The sequence below is a fragment of the Lepidochelys kempii genome, chromosome 2 (genome assembly GCF_965140285.1).
Source record: "Lepidochelys kempii isolate rLepKem1 chromosome 2, rLepKem1.hap1, whole genome shotgun sequence".
NCBI classification, from domain to species: domain Eukaryota; kingdom Metazoa; phylum Chordata; order Testudines; family Cheloniidae; genus Lepidochelys; species Lepidochelys kempii.
Window position 1 is genome coordinate 193,998,097 of NC_136381.1, and position 20,108 is coordinate 194,018,204.

A 20,108-nucleotide genomic window follows, 5' to 3' on the forward strand; every position below is an offset into this window, starting at 1 on the left:
AACTGGTCCACGAATTTAGACATGGCTGACCAATTCAGAAAATCATACTTGGACAGCAAAGCTTGTTGATTCGCAATCCTTATCTGTAGGGATGATGAGGTATAGCTCTTTCTGCCCAGAACATCCAACCACTTGAAGTCTCTGTCCTTGGACAGAGACTTCAACCTACCCTACCGGGCCTGTCATTCACCACCGTTACAACAGGGAATTTGGGGCTGGATGTGAATAAACTCTTCAAATCCCTCATGTGAATGAAGTACCACTTTTCCATGCGCTTAGTCACCAGTGGTACCGAGGCTGGTGTACTTAACGGGGCTCTCGCCAGCTCAAGGAACACATCATTAATTGGGAGGGCCACTCTCCCAGGGATGGCGGGCTGTAGAATGTCTACCAGTTTGTGTTCTCCTGGATGTAGAGAAATGTGGCTACATGGTGTAAAATGTCCTGGTATGCCTTAAAGTCCTCTGGAATAGATGCAGAGGACAAACCAGGCAGCATGGCATTATCTGGTGATGAGGGTGAGGCTCTCATTTGAGCCACAACTGGCTCTTGCTCTCTGGATGAAGAACCCGGAAGGGAGGACACCAGCGGCTCTGCAGGGAGGAAGACCACCTATGCCTGGGCTTGCAGCTGACCCACTGTAACCATTGTCAACCTGGTGGGTAACTCCAGCTTTGAATGAGATGAGGAGTGGGATCTCCACAAGCATGGAGCATCCTACTGAGTCCAAGGAGGCCACAGATACTTGTAGCAGATTGGTGGCCAGTAGGGGCCAGGGCAAAGACCTCCGTCCCAGCCATGAGGTGCATGCCAACCCTGGGAGCCATACTGGTCCACTGGCGGCCCTCAGAGCTCACCAGGTGATATGGAGTGGGAAGATGACAACCCTGACTCAGAAAAGCCCCAGGATCTCAGAGACATGGGCGGAGCGATGCCCTAGGGAGCCAATACGTGGCCCAATTCATCCATTGCCCCGATGAAGCTGGTACCATCAGTATCAAGCATGTCAGTGCTGCAGGCAGTGATGGTCCCGGTGTAAACAGTGGTACTGGAGCACCCAAGTGCATCAACATTGAGGGAGGTGAAAGCTGCCATGGGAGCATCTGCAGCATTGAATACAGCAGGGCCAAAGAAGGTCTTGGTGCCGAGGTCCCTCATACTGATTCCGGTACTGTCTCCTTCCCCACCACAGAGAGGGGAGCACGTGCCATCCCATGTTCCAGAACCAGTCCTAGTCCGGCCCACCCTTTTCCTGGGGGAGGAAGAGGAGTCGTCCTATGTCCTGGAGTCTTCCTGATTGGACTTATGAGACCTTTTCCTCGGTCCCGAGGACAGAGAACGGGTCCTTAGCCTCTTTAGAGAGGTGCCTGCCCCGGAACAAAAAGTGGCAGAGCTCTCTGAGCCCAAGGGCGATCTTCGGCCCAAGTAGAGCCTCATTACCAGATCAGGCCATGTGGCCTGTTCAAGCAGGTGCTGCTTGAGTTGAAAGTTCCACATCACCTGAGTCTGCTTCCTGAATGATTTGCAGATTGAACAACGCTCTTTGAGGTGGGCCTCACCAAGAGAGAGCAAGCACTCTTCAGTATCGCTCCTTCACACGACAGACAATGTTTAAACCCCAGTGAAGGCATCACTCAGGAACACTATCTAGCAGCTAACACTATCTACTGACTACTAACACACACTAACTAATTATATACAATGAACTAGGCTGAGACTAAATGCAAGGGTTGTGAGACTATAACCACATAGAGCTCCGACTCCAGCCATGGGTGGTGAAAAGGAATGGAGGGGGGGCCGGGGCCAGGGGAGTGGCCAAAACCATTAGGCGCGAGTGTCGCCCCTCTATGGATACTGCTAGGCAAAAGTCTCCAGCTCCAGCATGCTGGGCATGCACACACCTAAGTAGAATACGTGTCTGCATCTACTTGAAGAAGTAGTTAACGCTGTAATGGAATTTAAGGGTTCTTGCTACAGAATTTGGTTCCATTGTGCTATGGAGTACACCAGCCTCTGATCAAGGCACTAATTTTATTGTTGCAATAATTTCCCAAGACACTCAGTACTTCACCCAATTCCTACTTAAAAGCTATATGAAAAAAGTACATTAATGTTTCATGTCAGAGCCTCATACTCATAGTTTCCCCATTCCTCTTCTCCCTTTCTCTAATAGCAATGCAGGAGCTTAGTCTCCATTTGGTTAGTTTCTTGGTAACACAGGCTGGAGAGTATGTGTTTCTGATGGTATTTACTATATCTCTTTCCACTCTGCATGCATTTAACTACCATAAAAATGCCTATGCCACACTTTAGGCACCCTTGTCATCAATGAAAAATGCAATCCCTATGCAATGAAGGTAATATAAATAAGAACAAAAGAACGGCCATACTTGGTCAGACCAATGATTCATCTAACCCAGTATCCTGTTTTCCGACAATGGTCAATGCCAGATGCTTCAAAGGGAATGAAAAGAATGGGGGAATTATCAAGTGATCCATCCCATCATCCAGGCCCAGCATCTGGCAGCCAGAAGCTTTGGGACATGCAGAGAATATGATTGCACCTCTGACCATCTTGAGTAGTAGCCACTGATAGATCTATCCTCATTGAACACATGTAATTCTTTTGTGAATCCACTTTACTTTTGGCCTTCACAACTTACCCTGGGAATGAGTTCCACAGGTTGACTGTGTTGTTTCCTTTGTTGGTTTTAAACCTGCTATTAATTTCATAGGGTGACCCCAGGTTCTTGTGTTATGTGAAAGGGTTATTCACTTTCTCCACACCACTCATAATTTTATATACCTCTATCATATCCCTCAAGTCAACAACAAATTGCCAACAAACCACCACTCACAGGAACATATTCCAAAACAAAATTACACATTATTAACATTCACAAAAGAGATCTATCCCTTAGATCTTCAACTCTCCCCCAAATGTTCGTTCAAAGAGCTTGGCTTTGCACATACCAAAAACCTTAATAGATCTGGGCTATTTTAGACCAAAGTGGGGAATGAATTCCATAGCTGAAGGGTCTTCATGGAGAACACCCTGCCAGCAGTTCTCTCTCTTATATGCCAGCTTCCACTGATCACAGCTGTGGCAGGAAAACAGAGGGAGAGAAGAGTTGTCTCAGGTCATTTAGCACTTTACAGATCCAAAAATCAAAACTTTAAACTCCATACAGAAGACTATATGTTAGCTTAACTGTGTTATTCTGTGATGAGTACCCTTTGTCACAAGTATCTCTTTACTTACAAATGTAAAAGTTTGCTGTGTAATGAAGTATTCAGGTGACAGGTTCTCTTGTGGTAGAATTTTGAAATATATCCAAGTCAGTGCAATTATCTTCATCAGATCTATCCAAATAGGATTGCATAGCTAACACAAAAGTATTTCACATCCAGGGAAGTTCGCTCTGACAGAGATGAAAGTTGAATATCAACAGAAAACAAATTGACTTGAGGCCACATGACCTAGAAATATAGATTTTGAGCTTATTACCATCAGAAAACAATTTAAAAATAGGAGTATTACATTTTCATGATATGCAAGAAAGAGTCAAATATCTCAGTACATGTGTGAAAGTATCAGACATACAATCATGTAGTGTTCATTTTAATAGCTCTGTTACTATCATTTCAGTTAACAAAAAAGATCCATTAATACAGGACTATTGTTCTGAAGAACCACCAAATGGTAATCAGAGTTAATGTTGAATTAAAAGAATGCACAATCACCATTCATCTTCATAAACTACTAATCAACAATCCCTGTTTCATGCCAAATGCTTTCTTAACAGCTTCTGAAAATAATTTAATTGAGATTCTTTATAAAATGAACATATTGTAATCTCATTTTATAGTATACATTTCCAAATAACTAGTTTTGTGATTGGTTCTATGGAAAAAAATCAGACATCACACTATATAATAAACAAAATTTAGATTAATTTCCTAGTAAATGCTGTGAACAGTGTATAATAAGCTGTCTTTGAAAAAAGATATGCCTTTGGAAATGATTAACTATTCTACTACAAGGACAAAAATGGTTAACAAGCATAAGGAATGGTACACTAAAAATTAAGTTCTAATACACCTTCTCTTGACAAGCTGCAGATCCCGACTACATTTAGCATCAGGATACCTACTCTTAAAGATCTGTTTAATATAATTTTGATATAATGTACAGTTGGTTATGACATATTTCAACCAGACCTAGCATAAACTGGAGTGATGCTCTATATTCTGTCTCACTGGACAACTGTTGAATACTCGATAAGAAATGAAGAGGAAAAGGAAAAGGGAAACCATTTTTCATTGTGTCAAGTAATCAGTCTTGATGACCAAGTACAGATAATAGATACTATCTATTGAGTAATACATTGTAGAGTGCAAATACAGTAAATACTTTAAAAGCATGTTCACATGCTAATGCTCAGTTCATCTTCTTTTCTCCATGTGTTTCCTCCTTCAATGACTCAGCTGCAAGTTTCATTTGCTGTGAGGGAAAAAAAATGGTATCACACACTTGTTGCAGCATAGTTTAAATAAAGTGAACAAAACAATGGAATCCAAAGGTAGAACTGAAAAAAGTATCACTTTGAATCTAATCAAATAATGTTTAAAATGACAAGAAATAATTTTAAATTAATTCAAACATTCCTTTGTAAAAAAAGTGAAAACACACTGAGCTTACAGCATGCCTGAATTTTACAAGCGAGAGACAGGAACAGACAGTTTTTATTTGGTAACTGCCTGTCTTTCGAGATCTGAAGAAGCACTCTGTTAGGCTGAAAGTGTATCTTGTCTTACCAAGAAAAGTTGGTCCAATAAAAGATATTACCTCACCCACCTTGTCTTTCTCACTAAAAGACATAGAGACTGACAGTTCAGATTATATGTTAATTGCTTGCATGATGAACAATACTTATACAGGTCTATGGACATAAGCAAACTCCTTCAAATGGAGTTACTGAGCCCTAGAGGTACCGCATGTAGATTAGTAAGGCTGCAAGTTGCAACACTGGAAGAGTATATAAAATTAAATCTATTCTTTTAATAACTGGCCTTGTTTTCGAAAGGACTATGTGAGGAGTTAAATACAATTCTAATATTTACCTGCCATTTATAATTTCACTGACGTTTTGAACTAGCATTTCAGATTGATTAACTTCTCTTTGCTATAAAGTCTATCAAAAATATTTCATGGAGGTATTGGTAAATCACACATCTATAAAACTATATATTTTTTAATTTTAGAGGTGTTTATTCTTGGAGAATGCATTAGCCTTTTAGGGTGTCATTTTATGGCCTTTCTTTGAAAAATTAAAATAGGTGGTGAAGCTGTCTAATAGAACCTCTTTCCAATTAAACTAATTAATTTTTTTTAAAAAGCTGTCTCTCAACTGCACCTAACTTTTTTGGAAAGTAGGTCTTAGATCTACTGTGTTCCTATATTTAATAACAAGGTTTCAACCTGCTCACATATCTATAATAAACATAGTTAAAATCTTGTTATGTACCACACCATAATATTTACTTCACCTGTAGTATTTCTGGCATTCTGTATAGTGAAAATGAGGAATGACACAGTAACTAGGCACTGCAAGTGTACCATACATTTCAACATTTGTTGCCCATTGTACAACTCATCCATGTTCTGTTTTCTGTAGCATGGTAAAGAGATTGTGTTGCTTGAAAGCTTGTCAGTTTAATTTATTAAAGTTACTATTTTCGTGGAATTGCCAGGCTAGCACCTCTGCCTGCTGATAGCTCAGAACCCTGGGAACATGCACACTAAGCTGCCAGTAGGGCTGCTGCTAACAAGACCTAACTGTGCTCCTAGGTCTCCTCCTCCCATGAGCAAGCCTGGCCCTTGCATCCTGACTCCATGCTGTCTTTGATTGCCTATTTGTTCACTTCTCCCACAAACGTCTTTCTTCTTTCTCCCATGTAACCTCTACCGCATGGAACCTCCCTCCCTAAACTAACCCGTAAAACCACCCCCCCATCCTCCTTTGAACTCCTTGTTCTCCAGAGGGCCAATAGAGATTACAGATATGTTATTTATATTTTATATGAATATTTTAATGGCATGACCAGATACAATCTAAATGTGCACACAACTAACCTATGTAATCTGGCATTCCTATCACTGTTATCAGAAGTCCCTTAGTTCTACCTCTTCTTCTGTCTGCGTGCATTAAAGCTGATGACTGTATTGTTTGTGTTCACATAGTCATCATATCCTGTGATGAGAGGCCAGAGAGCATGCCGATATCAGGAGTGTAGCGAGAGGGGTAGCTTTGGATGAACATAATTCATGAAGAAATCTCCCACATTTAGGAACCCAAACATGCAGCCTTGGTATCACAGGGTCAAAAACTTATTTCTTTTCCATTTGTTTTGATAGTTATGTGATGCTTCTTCCTGGGCCATATTTTCAGGTATGTAAAATGGTGACCATGAAGACGAATTGTAACAAAGTAATTTTATATAGGATGGAAAAATTAAATTACTTGGACATATTCATATTCTTGGTCATTACATGCTCCATTTCAAAAATGTGAATGGAATTTGCCTGTAGACTAAGCATCCGCCTTCTGACCAGGTAGTCCTGCAGGTGTTAAAGAGGAAATAGCGAGCCCTACTGAATATAAATTTTACTGTACTGAAATGTCTTGAATATTGTATTGTATGTTTTTCTCGTAAAATTATTGAAGTTAATTTTTTTTTAATTTTTTATTTCTACTGTCAGGCTTTTGAGAGACCCTACTGCTCAATGCATCACTATCGTTGGGGGGCTCCCAAAGTCCCTTGGAAGAGAGTGTTAAACTTCATTTTATTCAGTTCCTTTTCTTTGCCAGGCAATCTGCTGCTAAAATAGATTAATTTACTCCCTGGTAAAAATAAAATCTGGAAAGAGGGCAGTGGTGGTGATGTGTGTTATTCCTGAAGCTACAGTTAAGGTTTTGTCTCCATTACCGGAGAGGGCTCAACATGAAGCAAGGATGCTGGGCATCAAAAATATCTGCTGAGGGAAGTTGAAGTCATTATGTGCAGCTTCTCAGTAAGAAGACTGTATGATCATTCAAGAGTCTGTGGAAGCAGAAAGAGACTGGATGAAGCTGAGCCAAAGGAACTGTTCACCTACCACCTGCAGTTAACAGGTAAAGGTCTCACAATATTAGAAAAAATAGAATTTGTGCACGTATACTAAGGCAGTGAATATTGAGAATAAATGCCATAAAGATACATTGAAACAAGTAAGAAATAACTCGCTATTCTTTGGAGAGAAAGGGGATTGAAAGATATAGTCAAAGCAAAGAGAACAGATTGCGGTGAACCTAAACGTGAGGAGGGAGGAAAGGGGAGAAGCTAGTTGTATTGAGTGGCATTTTTAGAATTCAAGAGTTCACAGTCTTGAATTTAGCATGACTTAATTCTAGATGATTCTACAGACAGGGAAAGAGAAAGAGACCTGAACATTAAAATACAGAAAGCAATTCCATGACAAAGTAACTTTTACACAATCTCTAAAAGATTACCTAGCCATGCAGATTACCTAGCCATGCACTTGCCTAATCGTTCAATGAGTGAGTGTTTTGCAAATGCCAATGTCCTAAAGTTTAAGCTGTTTTCCTATTTAAAATAAAAAAAGTTTGATTTTATCAAATATGTATAGAGTGGTATAAAGACAGGAGAACATATAACTAAGTGTATAACAGTACTATCACAAAAATTGGAAATGAATAAATTGCATGTGTGTATAAAAAGCACAATGAAAACATTTCTGCTCGAAGCTGTGGACTCGTCAGTTGAAAATGAAAGAGGAGAGGAGAGACCTAGGTGTGTTAGTTGATGACAAGATGACTATGAGCCACCAATGTGATATGGTTGTGAAAAAGGAAATGCAATCCTAGGATGCAGAAAGCAATATATTCCCAGTAGAGATAGGGAAATGCTAGTCCCACAGTACAAGGCACTGATAAGACCTAATTTGGAATATTGTGTACAGTTCTGGTTATCCATGTTCAGCAAAGAGAAATTTAAACTGAAACACATGCAGGATGATCAGGGGAATGGAGAGCCTGATTACCAGCGGAGACTAAAACAACTTGGTTTGTTTAACTTAGCAAAACAAAGGCTGAGAGGAGATATGATTGCTCTCTATAAACACATACAGGGTGTGGGAGGAGGGGTAAATACCATGGAGAAAGAACTACTATTTAAACTAAACAACTATGCTGGCACAAGAACAACTGATTGTGATGACGGGTAGGATGGAAATGATTTAATTAATCTTAAAATAGAGCTTGATAAATTTATGAGGGATTGTATGATGCAGTTGTTCCCAAACTTGTTCTGCCTCTTGTGCACGGAAAGCCCCTGCTGGGCCGGGCTGGTTTGTTTACCTGCTGTGTCTGCAGGTTCGGCCGATCGCAGCTCCCAGTGGCCGCGGTTCGCTGCTCCAGGCCAATGGGAGCTGCTAGATGTGGTGGCCAGTACGTCCCTTGGCGCATGCCGCTTCCAGCAACTCCCATTGGCCTGGAGCAGCGATTGGCCGAACCTGCGGACATGGCAGGTAAACAAACCAGCCCAGCCTGGCAGGGGCTTTCCCTGCACAAGCGGCGGAACAAGTTTGGGAACCGCTGGTATGATGGATTTTCCTACAGTGGTAGAGGGCTGGGCTGGCCCTGGGAGTTCTTTCTGGTTCATGTTTTATGTTCCTAAAATCTCATGCTTCAGGGCTTCAGCCCATCACCTGTAGGGTTCAGGAAGGGAACCCCGGAGGTGTTCTGAATTTTTTTTTTTGGTCTTCTTTCTCTGAAGCTTTAGAGATGGCCACAGCGGGATGGGACACTGGACAGGGTGGCCTGGTGCTATGAGGTGGCACTGAGTATTCTCTTTCTCAGATGCTTGGCTGGTGTGTCTTGCTCATGTGCTTGGGATCTAACTGATCATGATCACCATATTTGGGATCCAGAAGGAATTTTCCCCCATGTCAGATTGGCAGGTATCTTGGGGTTTTTCCACCTTCCTTTTCATGACATGGGGCATAGATCACTTGCTAGTATCATCTGGATACATCTCATGAAATCAGTGCCTCCAGTGCAGGGTCCTCAGGCATTGGTACATCTCAGTCTCTCCCTCTCTGCCTGTGGCAGACAATAGTCTCCAGAAGGCTGTAATACTTTGGTCTAATTTCAGCTGATGAGTTTAGCGCTTTTGTGCTGGTGGTATTTAGTAGCCTGTGATATACAGGAGGTCAGATTAGATGATCTGGTGGTCCCTTCTGGCCTTAAACTCTATGACACTGAAATTTTAGTTCACATTCTATCCAACAAAATTGGGATGCCAGGATTTATTTAATACAGAAGAACATTCAAACTTTGCCTCTTGTCTTTGCCTGCCTGCAGTCCAAATATGCTTAGCATGGTATAAGCTAACTACAGTAAATGTATTTTTTAAATTGCTATCTGCATTTCCATCCAACCTATAAGCAAAATAAAATTAGTTTGCTGTACAAATATTTATTTGTTTTCCCCTAGCAACTGTGGAAGAAAGACCATAGCTGAATGATGGGATTGAGAATCCCTTTCTGTATCCTTGCTGATTCATTTATTTAAATAAATGCCTCATTAAAACTAACGGCAACTTAATTAAAGTGACTTCTATCTCTAATGTAAAAGCATCAGAAAGATACAGAGAACAGTAATTCCACCCAATTCATGACTCACCAAACTCAAAACTAATTCACTTACACTGGAGTGATTTTCTTAAATTCTCAGCATTATTGACTCTAGTTTCTCTGATGAAAAAAAATATCCAGAAGTCTTTATCCAGTTCTGGACCTACATCCTAAACTTAGCTGAAAACTCATTTCAAAATGGGGACTTCAGCTCTTCTGATCTAAGATACAGTACCACCTCTGCCACCACCTCTTTATATATTCCGTAGCTATCAGGGAGGCTTAACTTCAATTCCAATACTTCCTATGGATTTACAGGGAGATGGCTGAGGGCACACTGAAGTTCAATGATGTTCTGGTAAAGCCAGGATCTTCACGTCATTTTGGGTTGAGTTGTGTTTTACCAGCTCAGACTCAGAGAACTGGGGTAGGGGATCATTTGTGGCTTGAGAGGAATCTTCCTGGGCAGGGAGACCTCTCAGTTGATGTTGACTGGCTGGGGAAACAAGGCAGGGAACAAGCTCTCGCTGAAACACCGTGGGCACCAGAAACTGGCCACTGTGGTAGCTTGCCAGGGGTCCTTCATTGCACATATCTGTTCCCCTGCTGACTGACCTGAGACATGCTACTGAAGAGGAACTGAGACAGTGCAGGAACTATGCTGGGGGAAAATTAATTCAGGTATCTATTAATTATAACCCCCCCCAAACAAAACTATGGAAGCTCCTTGGGGGAGGCAGGGTGATGGATGCAAGAAAAGGAGCCTTTTGTCTAATCCAGGATTTCCTCAAAGTGTTCCCCAAACACCCTCTCCCTGCCAGGTGGAGACCAACCTGCAATAGATGCAGAAGATGGAAAAAAATCCAGAGGAAAAGAGCCCTCAGAGAGCTAGTGAAGAAACCTCTGCCTCTGAGCATGGCCACAGAAGACAGGGGAGCAATATCAATAAAGTTCACTGAGAGCACAGGCAAGCAGGCAGGCAGACTGCACAGGGGGTTAATGGGGAGGAACTTCTTGCCCATTTCTGAGACTTGGAAAACATGGAAAAATCCAGCAGTTCCAAGTTTGACTGAACAGCAGATTCCTATCATTGAGAAGATGCCATCACGCTTGATGACTTAAAAATCGTGAGCTTTTAAAATGTACCTCTGCTCAAATAGTTAATAGCTGCTAATCTGATGGCTGTTAAATGGACTATCTGAAATACCTTGATGGTTCTCAGTTTCAGTTCTGTGCTCCTGATACTTGATTACAGCCCCAAAACCACAGCTCATCTTAGCTTTGTTGTTTGCAGTGTTGCAGCCATGCTGCTTCCAGGATATGAGAAAGTCAAGGTAGGTGTGGCAAAATCTTTTATTGGAGCAACTTTCAAGTTGGCCCAATAAAAAATATTAGCTCATTTACCTTGTCTCTCTCTCTTAGCTTTGTTGGCAGTCTCAACAGAGAAGCCAAAGACCAGTGTGAAGGCCCAACTCCCTTCTCAACCATAGACATAGTCCTTCAAGGAAGGGTGAGAGAGGAAGTTTGCAATACTTCAGCTTATACTGTAACTGTTGTATGGACAAAGAAAGTATTTAAGTCCGGGAGACTGCAAATTTGGCACATTTCTCAAGCATTACATTTCCATGAATATTTTAAAGGAAAACATAAAAATAGACCAAGTTTATCACTCCATGGAATCATCATTGCTCAAGGTGTGATACTCTGCTATGTAATCTTTTCCTTCCTTCTCTACTCAGCAAAGATCCAAGAACTTTGTGGCTAAATCCAAAAACTTTAAAAACTGTATTTAATTAAATTACAGACAGAAATGCTGACACGGTACAAAAAGAGTCCGCAGAGTTAATTTTTTACCTGGTGTTTTAAATAATGCTGTAATGTTTAATTTTCCTCTAGCCATGAATCCATTTTTTCTTTAGGCCAACTGAAAAGGCTTGGGGGAGGGGAAGTGCTTGGCTTGCAAGATTGTTTTAGTACTAAAAAAATCTTTTCTCCTCCAGGATCACTAATTGACTCACTAATAATCTTGTGAATTTGAATGAACCACCTTCCCCCTCAAAAAAGTGTGAAAGTGCGGAGATCAGCATACTTCCAATATCTGTTTGCAATCATCATCATATGAACATAAAAATCTTGATGCTTTTAGGCAAAGGTGCCAGTTGTATTTGATTATAGCTGACCCTGAAATAAGGGGCTTTTAAATTGTATAATTTAATACTCAAAACAATACAGTATGTTGGCAAAAGGGTGATAGTTACAGATATAAGCAAATACAAAGAAAGGCACAATCACATTATAAACCTGGATTAAAGAAAAAAAATGGAGCTGCAGGGCATTTTATTACAGTAGTGTCCAGACTTTCCCCACTAAAGGCTTCAATCGAAACTTACCCTTAATTTGCATGTTATGAATGGATTGCAGCCACCTTTATCTTTAATATCAAAGTGCAGATCCTAGAAATAACAGGTCCCAATGTGCAAACTCCCTATCTTGCTGTAAAGCAGCATATCTTGATCAAGATGGAATACAATGGGATCTGTAGTCTCATTAGACCACCATTATAGAGCTCTTTGTGCTATTCTTTGACTAACTGCATTACAAATACAGGAAATCTGTGACCTTTGTATAATGGGCTTCTATATTTGTCGATGTTCACATCACATATTTTTCACACACTTAGTATGCTCTGATAAACCATCCTCAACGTTTCTGTGTGGTTTTACAAACCACAGTTGACATTTTCTTCAGAATGTTCGGATGCATTTTGTATGTATTACCTCTGTTTTTTCCACTTACACATAATGATATTGCCCTTGTGCATTTGTTGAGCTCTATGCCATAGCTATGTTATGCTTCATAGCAACATTACATTTTCCAATTTTCTTTTTGCTCTTATGTTCATAATCTATACTGTAGTCAGATCTCCTACAGTTATTGCTACCGGATCTTACACATTTAAACAGAGAAAAAGGGGCCTCAGACAACAGTTCAGCAGCTAAATGTGGAAAAGAAGATAAAATTACCTGAAATAGCGAGAAAGAAGAAAATCAAACTGCTGAGCTGAAACTAGACTTCATCGATGCACCAAATAAATATTTTTCAGCACAAAACCACATATACAAATAAGTAGATACGGAAATATGTACTAAAGTAAGTACAGAGTACATGCCTCTAACCAGCCACTTCTTCGTTTGCTTTTCTTCTACTAGCCAACTAAAATTCCTTCATTTGAGTTTACTGTTTTTATTTTTATATAGGACTGCGTGCTAAATTATTTCTTGATTTGTTTCATATTTACAATATGAAAATGGAAGGGGAAAGAAAATGTTCATGTGACATTCATGTGATGGTGCACAGTAACAGTAGAGGTAGATTCTAGGGCTTGTGACTTTTGCAGGTAACTGAGAAATATCAGCGAAATCTACATGCCTGCCAATAGCAGGATAATGCATGCCTGCGCCTGGAATGAAACTTGATAGACTCCTACTGCCCTATATGTTTTATGAACAATAAAAAGTCTAAGAATAAATCTGAATGGAACAGTAGCTATCCCGCAATGCTGTGGGGAAAGTGTATGGTAAGCATGTACCTATCATGACTAAGCACTTTCAGAAAACAAGAATTACACCTATGCAATTTTATTGTCTCTGAAGGTAGTGTCAAAGCAGATCCTCACTTATACTAACAAGCTCAGCGAATGTTTTGGGGCAACAGTAAAAGCATCCTGTAATTGGAGGATACCTTATTTTGCAGGTGGGGAAAAATAATTACATTTTCTAGGAAGAAGAAGAATCATAGAATCATAGAATCTCAGGGTTGGAAGGGACCCCAGAAGGTCATCTAGTCCAACCCCCTGCTCAAAGCAGGACCAATTCCCAGTTAAATCATCCCAGCCAGGGCTTTGTCAAGCCTGACCTTAAAAACCTCTAAGGAAGGAGATTCTACCACCTCCCTAGGTAACGCATTCCAGTGTTTCACCACCCTCTTAGTGAAAAAGTTTTTCCTAATATCCAATCTAAACCTCCCCCACTGCAACTTGAGACCATTACTCCTCGTTCTGTCATCTGCTACCATTGAGAACAGTCTAGAGCCATCCTCTTTGGAACCCCCTTTCAGGTAGTTGAAAGCAGCTATCAAATCCCCCCTCATTCTTCTCTTCTGCAGGCTAAACAATCCCAGCTCCCTCAGCCTCTCCTCATAACTCATGTGTTCCAGTCCCCTAATCATTTTTGTTGCCCTTCGCTGGACTCTCTCCAATTTATCCACATCCTTCTTGAAGTGTGGGGCCCAAAACTGGACACAGTACTCCAGATGAGGCCTCACCAATGTCGAATAGAGGGGAACGATCACGTCCCTCGATCTGCTCGCTATGCCCCTACTTATACATCCCAAAATGCCATTGGCCTTCTTGGCAACAAGGGCACACTGCTGACTCATATCCAGCTTCTCGTCCACTGTCACCCCTAGGTCCTTTTCTGCAGAACTGCTGCCTAGCCATTCGGTCCCTAGTCTGTAGCTGTGCATTGGGTTCTTCCGTCCTAAGTGCAGGACCCTGCACTTATCCTTATTGAACCTCATCAGATTCCTTTTGGCCCAATCTTCCAATTGGTCTAGGTCCTTCTGTATCCTATCCCTCCCCTCCAGCATATCTACCACTCCTCCCAGTTTAGTATCATCCGCAAATTTGCTGAGAGTGCAATCCACACCATCCTCCAGATCATTTATGAAGATATTGAATAAAACCGGCCCCAGGACCGACCCTTGGGGCACTCCACTTGATACCGGCTGCCAACTAGACATGGAGCCATTGATCACTACCTGTTGAGCCCGACAATTTAGCCAGCTTTCTACCCACCTTATAGTGCATTCATCCAGCCCATACTTCCTTAACTTGCTGACAAGAATACTATGGGAGACCGTGTCAAAAGCTTTGCTAAAGTCAAGAAACAATACATCCACTGCTTTCCCTCATTAGGATTGTATGCTTTAAGCATGCTTGCAGCATGAGAATTACTGTTGGCTGAGTCTCTCTTTTAGGTCATGTGATTATGTCTCAGCCAATAGGCAGCCAGTCAACAGATTCTGGAACCAGAAATTATTGACCAGCAGGGACAGCAATGATACAAAAATATTCAAAGTGACATGAACCTGTTTCAACTAAACAGACTTGTGCATCAATCTAAAGGTGCAGTTTATATATGAACTATGATCACATGAATGATCTTCTAGTGATTTTACATTGGGGTCAACTGGTTATTATGATAAATCTGTTTTTCTCATCAGCTTTGAATAAAACTGACTACTAGTTTGGACTTCAGCAACTAAGGGACATTGCCAGATGTGTCGCTGACAAATTGAAAGGAGATGGCAGGAGAGTTTGCACTGTGCCTGCCAGCAGCTCCATTTTCTCTTCCCCCTTCCTGCAGTTAGTTCTTGATAGGCCTACCGTGGGCATAAGCTTCTCGAGTTCTTGGCACTTGTCCTGAGGAAGAGACTTAACCAGGACAGAGACCTTCTTCCAGAGCTTAACTAGACCTTTGGTGATGAAGCCCTGGGTATTCCATGACTTTGAGGGCTGTAGCTGAGGAATGGTGAACCCAACATTTGACTAAATCTCAATACCAGTGCTTAGGATTCTTGGGCAAAGCAATGTGAGAGCAGCTGGTCTTCCCTCGAGCCATCTCTGCCTCAATCACCAATCGCTCACGTGGAGGGCAGGAGATGCAGCTAACAGAGTCTTCTGGGAGAATATGCATTTTATTTATAGTCTTCGAGAGTGTGCATACTGTGTGAGCTGTCTGACCATCTTTTTCAAAAGCTGATCCAAAACAGAGTTTAAGGGCTTGGTAACCCCTTTTAGAGTTTCTAAAAATTATGGATGATAATTTTCTAACACAAAAGGTATTGTATCCAACACCAAGTAATTATTTTGGACCTCATTATGATGGATAAAGATGAATTAATCACTGGACTGGAAGTTGGTGGTCTTAGGGACCAGTGATCATGGTTAAGGCTTACATTTTAGTCACGGGTATTTTTAGTAAAAGTCATGGACAGGTCACAGGCAGTAAACAAAAACTCACGGCCTGTGACCTGTCCATGACTTTTACTAAAAATACCTGTGACTAAAACTTGGGGGGCAGGGCTGCCGGGGGCGCCACAGGTGTTGGGGGAGGGCGGTCTGGGTGATGGCGGGAGGAGGCGCACAGCCCAGGACCCCAGGTGGTGCTGCAGGGGGGAAGGGCGGCAGCGCGTGGCCCGGGACCACTGCTGGTGCTGTGGGGGGGAGGTTGGCGGAGCCGGAAGGCTCCCTATCTGGCTCCGCACCTATCCACACAGCAGCAATATCCCCCTTGCTCAGCTGCTAGGCGGAGGCATGGCCAGGCAGCTCTGTGCACTGCCTCCGTCCAGAGCGCTGACTTCGCAGCTCCCGCACGGCCAATGGGAGCTGCTGGGGCGGTGCCTGCAGGTGGAGGCAGCCACTTCCAAGGAGCCCCCCAAGTCAGCGCTACCCAGAACCCACCTCACCCCATCCCATGCCCCAACCCCCTGCCCCTAGCCTGAGACATTCAGATAGGTGAGCACATTTGTTTTTAAAAATTATTATTTAATATTGTCAGTGCAAAGCAAATATATAACAAAAACAACATCCTAACACTCTCCTTTTACCTTTGAGAGCCTGGCATTTAAAAAAAGCCATGTTAGGATTAAAAGTGGTTTTAATTTAAAATTTATATTACCGTAGTATTTATAATATACAGCTTTATCATAATAAAGTAGAAGATACGTATTTTACTAACATTTGTTTTAAATTATCTGGTGAACAAGAAATAGCATCCTATCCATCTAAAAGTTACAATAAGCAAGGAATCATAAATTAGCTAAGGAAAAGATCTATTAAGTCATTCAGTCCTTTCCCCTTCCCTGTGCAAGCTTGTTTCCCATACTATATTTTCCCTAAAGCATAATTTCTAGAACTTTCTGCAGTCTATTTTTATTTGCCTCTAAAGGGACTATTTCCTTTGGGGGACTATTCAACAATCTCATAGCTCTCAGTCAGGAAAACTTTGGCTACTTCTAGTTCTTAGATATTTTGCAAATTTTCTGAAGAAACCTATCTTAACATTTATAAAATACAGTCAGGGCTTGGCTGCAACTGTTCACAAACCAAAAATAGCACATTAAACACCATTCCTCCATTCATTCAAGACAGTTTCTACAAGGTGAATTCCCACACTGCCAAGAGAATTCTAATCCTCAACTTGGAAAGACTACTCCCTCAATAGATAAGAGGTCATTTAGTCTCTCAGCTAAATGCTGTGGTACTCAGTCCTAATCAGATATAGTCAGTTTATTCAAATTGGCTGTGGTGTCTTTATGATGTGGTCTACATATACACAAGGGGCACATCTGCGAGTTACCAACTTCCCCTTTTCATTTAAAGCATACAGTCAGATATGAATGGCATTCTTAGAGGAATACAGCATATTGACTAAAAAGCATTTATGAGAGAGAACGAACTTTGAATTGGCCTGCAGAGCAATTTTTTAAAAAAGGTAAAATATGTGAACTTTGTAGTTTAAAACTCTGTGTTTCTTTTAGATGGCAAAAATTACGGATGCTTACGTGGTTCTAAAATATAGTGTGATAAATATGTATGAAATGTATAGCATGCAATTTTTAAATATAATTTAAAATTACCAGTCTAAGGGTGAAATCCTGGCCCCATTAAAGTCAGTGGCAAAACTTCCATTGACATCAATCCAGCCAGAATTTCACCCTGTTTACAAGGCTATGGTAGGACAAAACATTTTGTGCACGTTTTCCAATAAAATGGTGTGAGGGAAACCTCTTCTGCAATAGCCTGCTAGCTTCTTTTGTTTGGAAGCTATGCAAGTGAAAGGATTTAGTGTTTTGTTTATATTTGTAAAGCTCCTGTCTGCCTGAATCTTTCTAGAACTATAAAGTACTTTTGATAGTTACTTGAATAAGGTAAAGTGCAGCAATGGAATGCCCGAAATACAAATACTGTTACTTGATGTGTCTCTTTCAGTGCACTGCCACTATAGCCCTCACAGAGAAGTTTCAGGCTCTCTCTGTCTAGCACTAGCAACTATCCTGCAAAGTTTTAGCATCTTGTGAAATTATGTTCTAGGGAAGACAGTGTTATGGATAGTTAAAGATTTTAACAGATACTGTCCCATGTCAAACGGGTCTGCATTTTTTAAGTGACTGTGTAACATGAAGAACAGGCTGAATTAGGGTTGCCAGAAGTCCGGTTTTCAACCGGAACGTCTGGTTGAAAACAGACCCTGGCAGCTTAGGTCAGCACCACTGTCAGGGCCATCAAAAGTCCAGTCAGTGGCGCAGTGGGGCTAAGGCAGGCTCCCTGCCTACCCTGGCTCCACGCGGCTCCTGGAAGCAACCAGCATGTCTGGCTCGTAGGTGCAGGGGCAGCCAAGGGATCCGCATGCTGCCTCCACCCCAAGTGCCGGCTCTGCAGTTCCCATTGACATGCTGGCTGCTACAGGGAGCCGCCTGAGGTAAGCGCTGCCCGGCTGGAGCCCGCACCCCAACCCCCTCCCACATCCCAACCCCCTGCCCCAGGTCAGAACCCCCTTCCACACCCTAAGTCCATCCCAGAGCCCGTATCCCGCACCCCCTCCCACACCTCAACCCCCTGCCCTGAGCCCCTTCCCACACTCCAAACCCCTTGGCCCCAGCCTGGAGCCCCCTCCTGCACGCTACACCCCTCATTTCTGGCCCCACCCCAGAGCTTGCACCCCCAGCCAGAGCCCTCACCCCTCGAGCACCCCAACCCCCGCCCCAGCCTGGTGAAAGTCAGTGAGGGTGCAGGAGACGGAGTGACGGAGAGAGGGGGGATGGAGTGAGTGGGGGTGGGGCCTCTGAGACGGGGCAGGGTAGGGGACGGGGCAAAGGTGATCAGTTTTCTGCAGTTAGAAAATTGGCAACCCTAGGCTGAACATTTAAGACTCACAGCAGAAAGTAACATTTTTATGGAGACATACGCAAAATGCTGGTGTGCATACTTTACTCTGATTTTTTAGGTTGGCTTCAGTGCTTTTAAAAACAGGGTGGTTTTTTAAAACAATGTGTAAATGAACAACGACAGAAGGAGAACAAATTCTATCTAGATCAAGGGCTGGACTGGAAAATAAGTAGTATTACTCTTTTCAACAGTCTCTGTTTTCTTTTCTATTTTCAAGCTTTTCTTCCTGTGTACACCACTCACCAAACCCATTACTTCAGCATTCCACAGCCACACTAACTATATCAGGTCTTCCCACCTTTCTTACATATAGTGACATGAATTTTAGATTAAACATGATCACTATCAAATTAAGACATTAATAAGCAATTAACAGATTGATATTTAATTGTAGTAACATTTCATCATTTATAGTTTTAAATGATCATTTATAATTATTAAAATTATAATAATTAAAACATATTACAGCTTCTACTTCTAAGCAAAGCCAGAACACTTGTAAAAATGCAAGATGCCATAATTAATAATTTCCTTTAAAAAAAATTAACCGTCTATGCCTCCTGTCGCAGTGCGTACTGTTCACTCACCTCTATCCATTGACACACACAATGACACCATGTTTCTCAGACTCTTTTTTTGCTGTCTTTTTAATTGTTTTCCTCTCCTTTCCCTCTTCCTACCATTCTTTCTCTATTTTATATTCTCCGTCTTTCCCCCATTTCTCTCTCTTCTTTTTCAAGTTTTTTTTACTTCCTCTCCTGCTCCCTCCTGATTTCTTCCCCAGCCCATTTCCTGGTTGCTTTCTTGCCCTTCTAGTTGCACTCTATTCCTAATCCCTTGCTGCTTCCTCCCAACTGCTCTGCTCTGCATCCACTTGCAGTAGTAGGGAAGGGTCAAATTCAGTGGCATGAAAAGTACTGTGATCGCTCTGCTAAGCAGGACACTTATGATTCCTACCAACCTCCTCTCGAGTGCACATATCTTCCTCCTGGCCAGGCAGAGGGCAGAAAGTCCACAAAGACACTGAACCAGGAAGTGACCAGGCACTTTTGGGAAGCAGCTAGGGTGACCAGACAGCAAGTGTGAAAAATCAGGACAGGAGGTGGGAGGTAATAGGCTTTTATATAAGAAAAAGCCTCAAATATTGGGACTGTCCCTATAAAATCGGGACATCTGGTCACCCTAGAAGCAGCAGCAACATGGCTAGTCAGAAGCTGCAGGGAAGAGAGATGCAGGGAGAAACCCAGAGGGAACTGCATACAGAGCAGGTTGCAGCCGAAGCCAGGGAACTGCTCTAGAGTAGGGTGTGTCTGTCAGACATGCAGACAGGACCAGGGTGCTGTGGGACTTATGGAGAGAAGCAGAGGCTGGACAGGAAGCCAGTGAAGAGGGACCCCAATG

At 42.0% G+C, this 20,108-nt stretch overlaps 1 protein-coding gene across 5 annotated transcripts in view; it reads right to left on the reverse strand.

Moving 5' to 3' along the window:
- Nucleotides 1-3,615: 3,615 nt before the first annotated feature.
- Nucleotides 3,616-20,108, reverse strand: part of ANO10 (anoctamin 10) — a 257,628-nt gene continuing 241,135 nt past the window's right edge. For all 5 annotated transcript variants that reach the window (XM_073333329.1, XM_073333328.1, XM_073333325.1 and 2 more), the window contains one exon: nt 3,616-4,504. In XM_073333329.1, the coding sequence (XP_073189430.1) occupies nt 4,442-4,504 (63 nt within the window). In that variant the 3' untranslated portion in view covers nt 3,616-4,441. The remainder of the gene's footprint in view (nt 4,505-20,108) is intronic.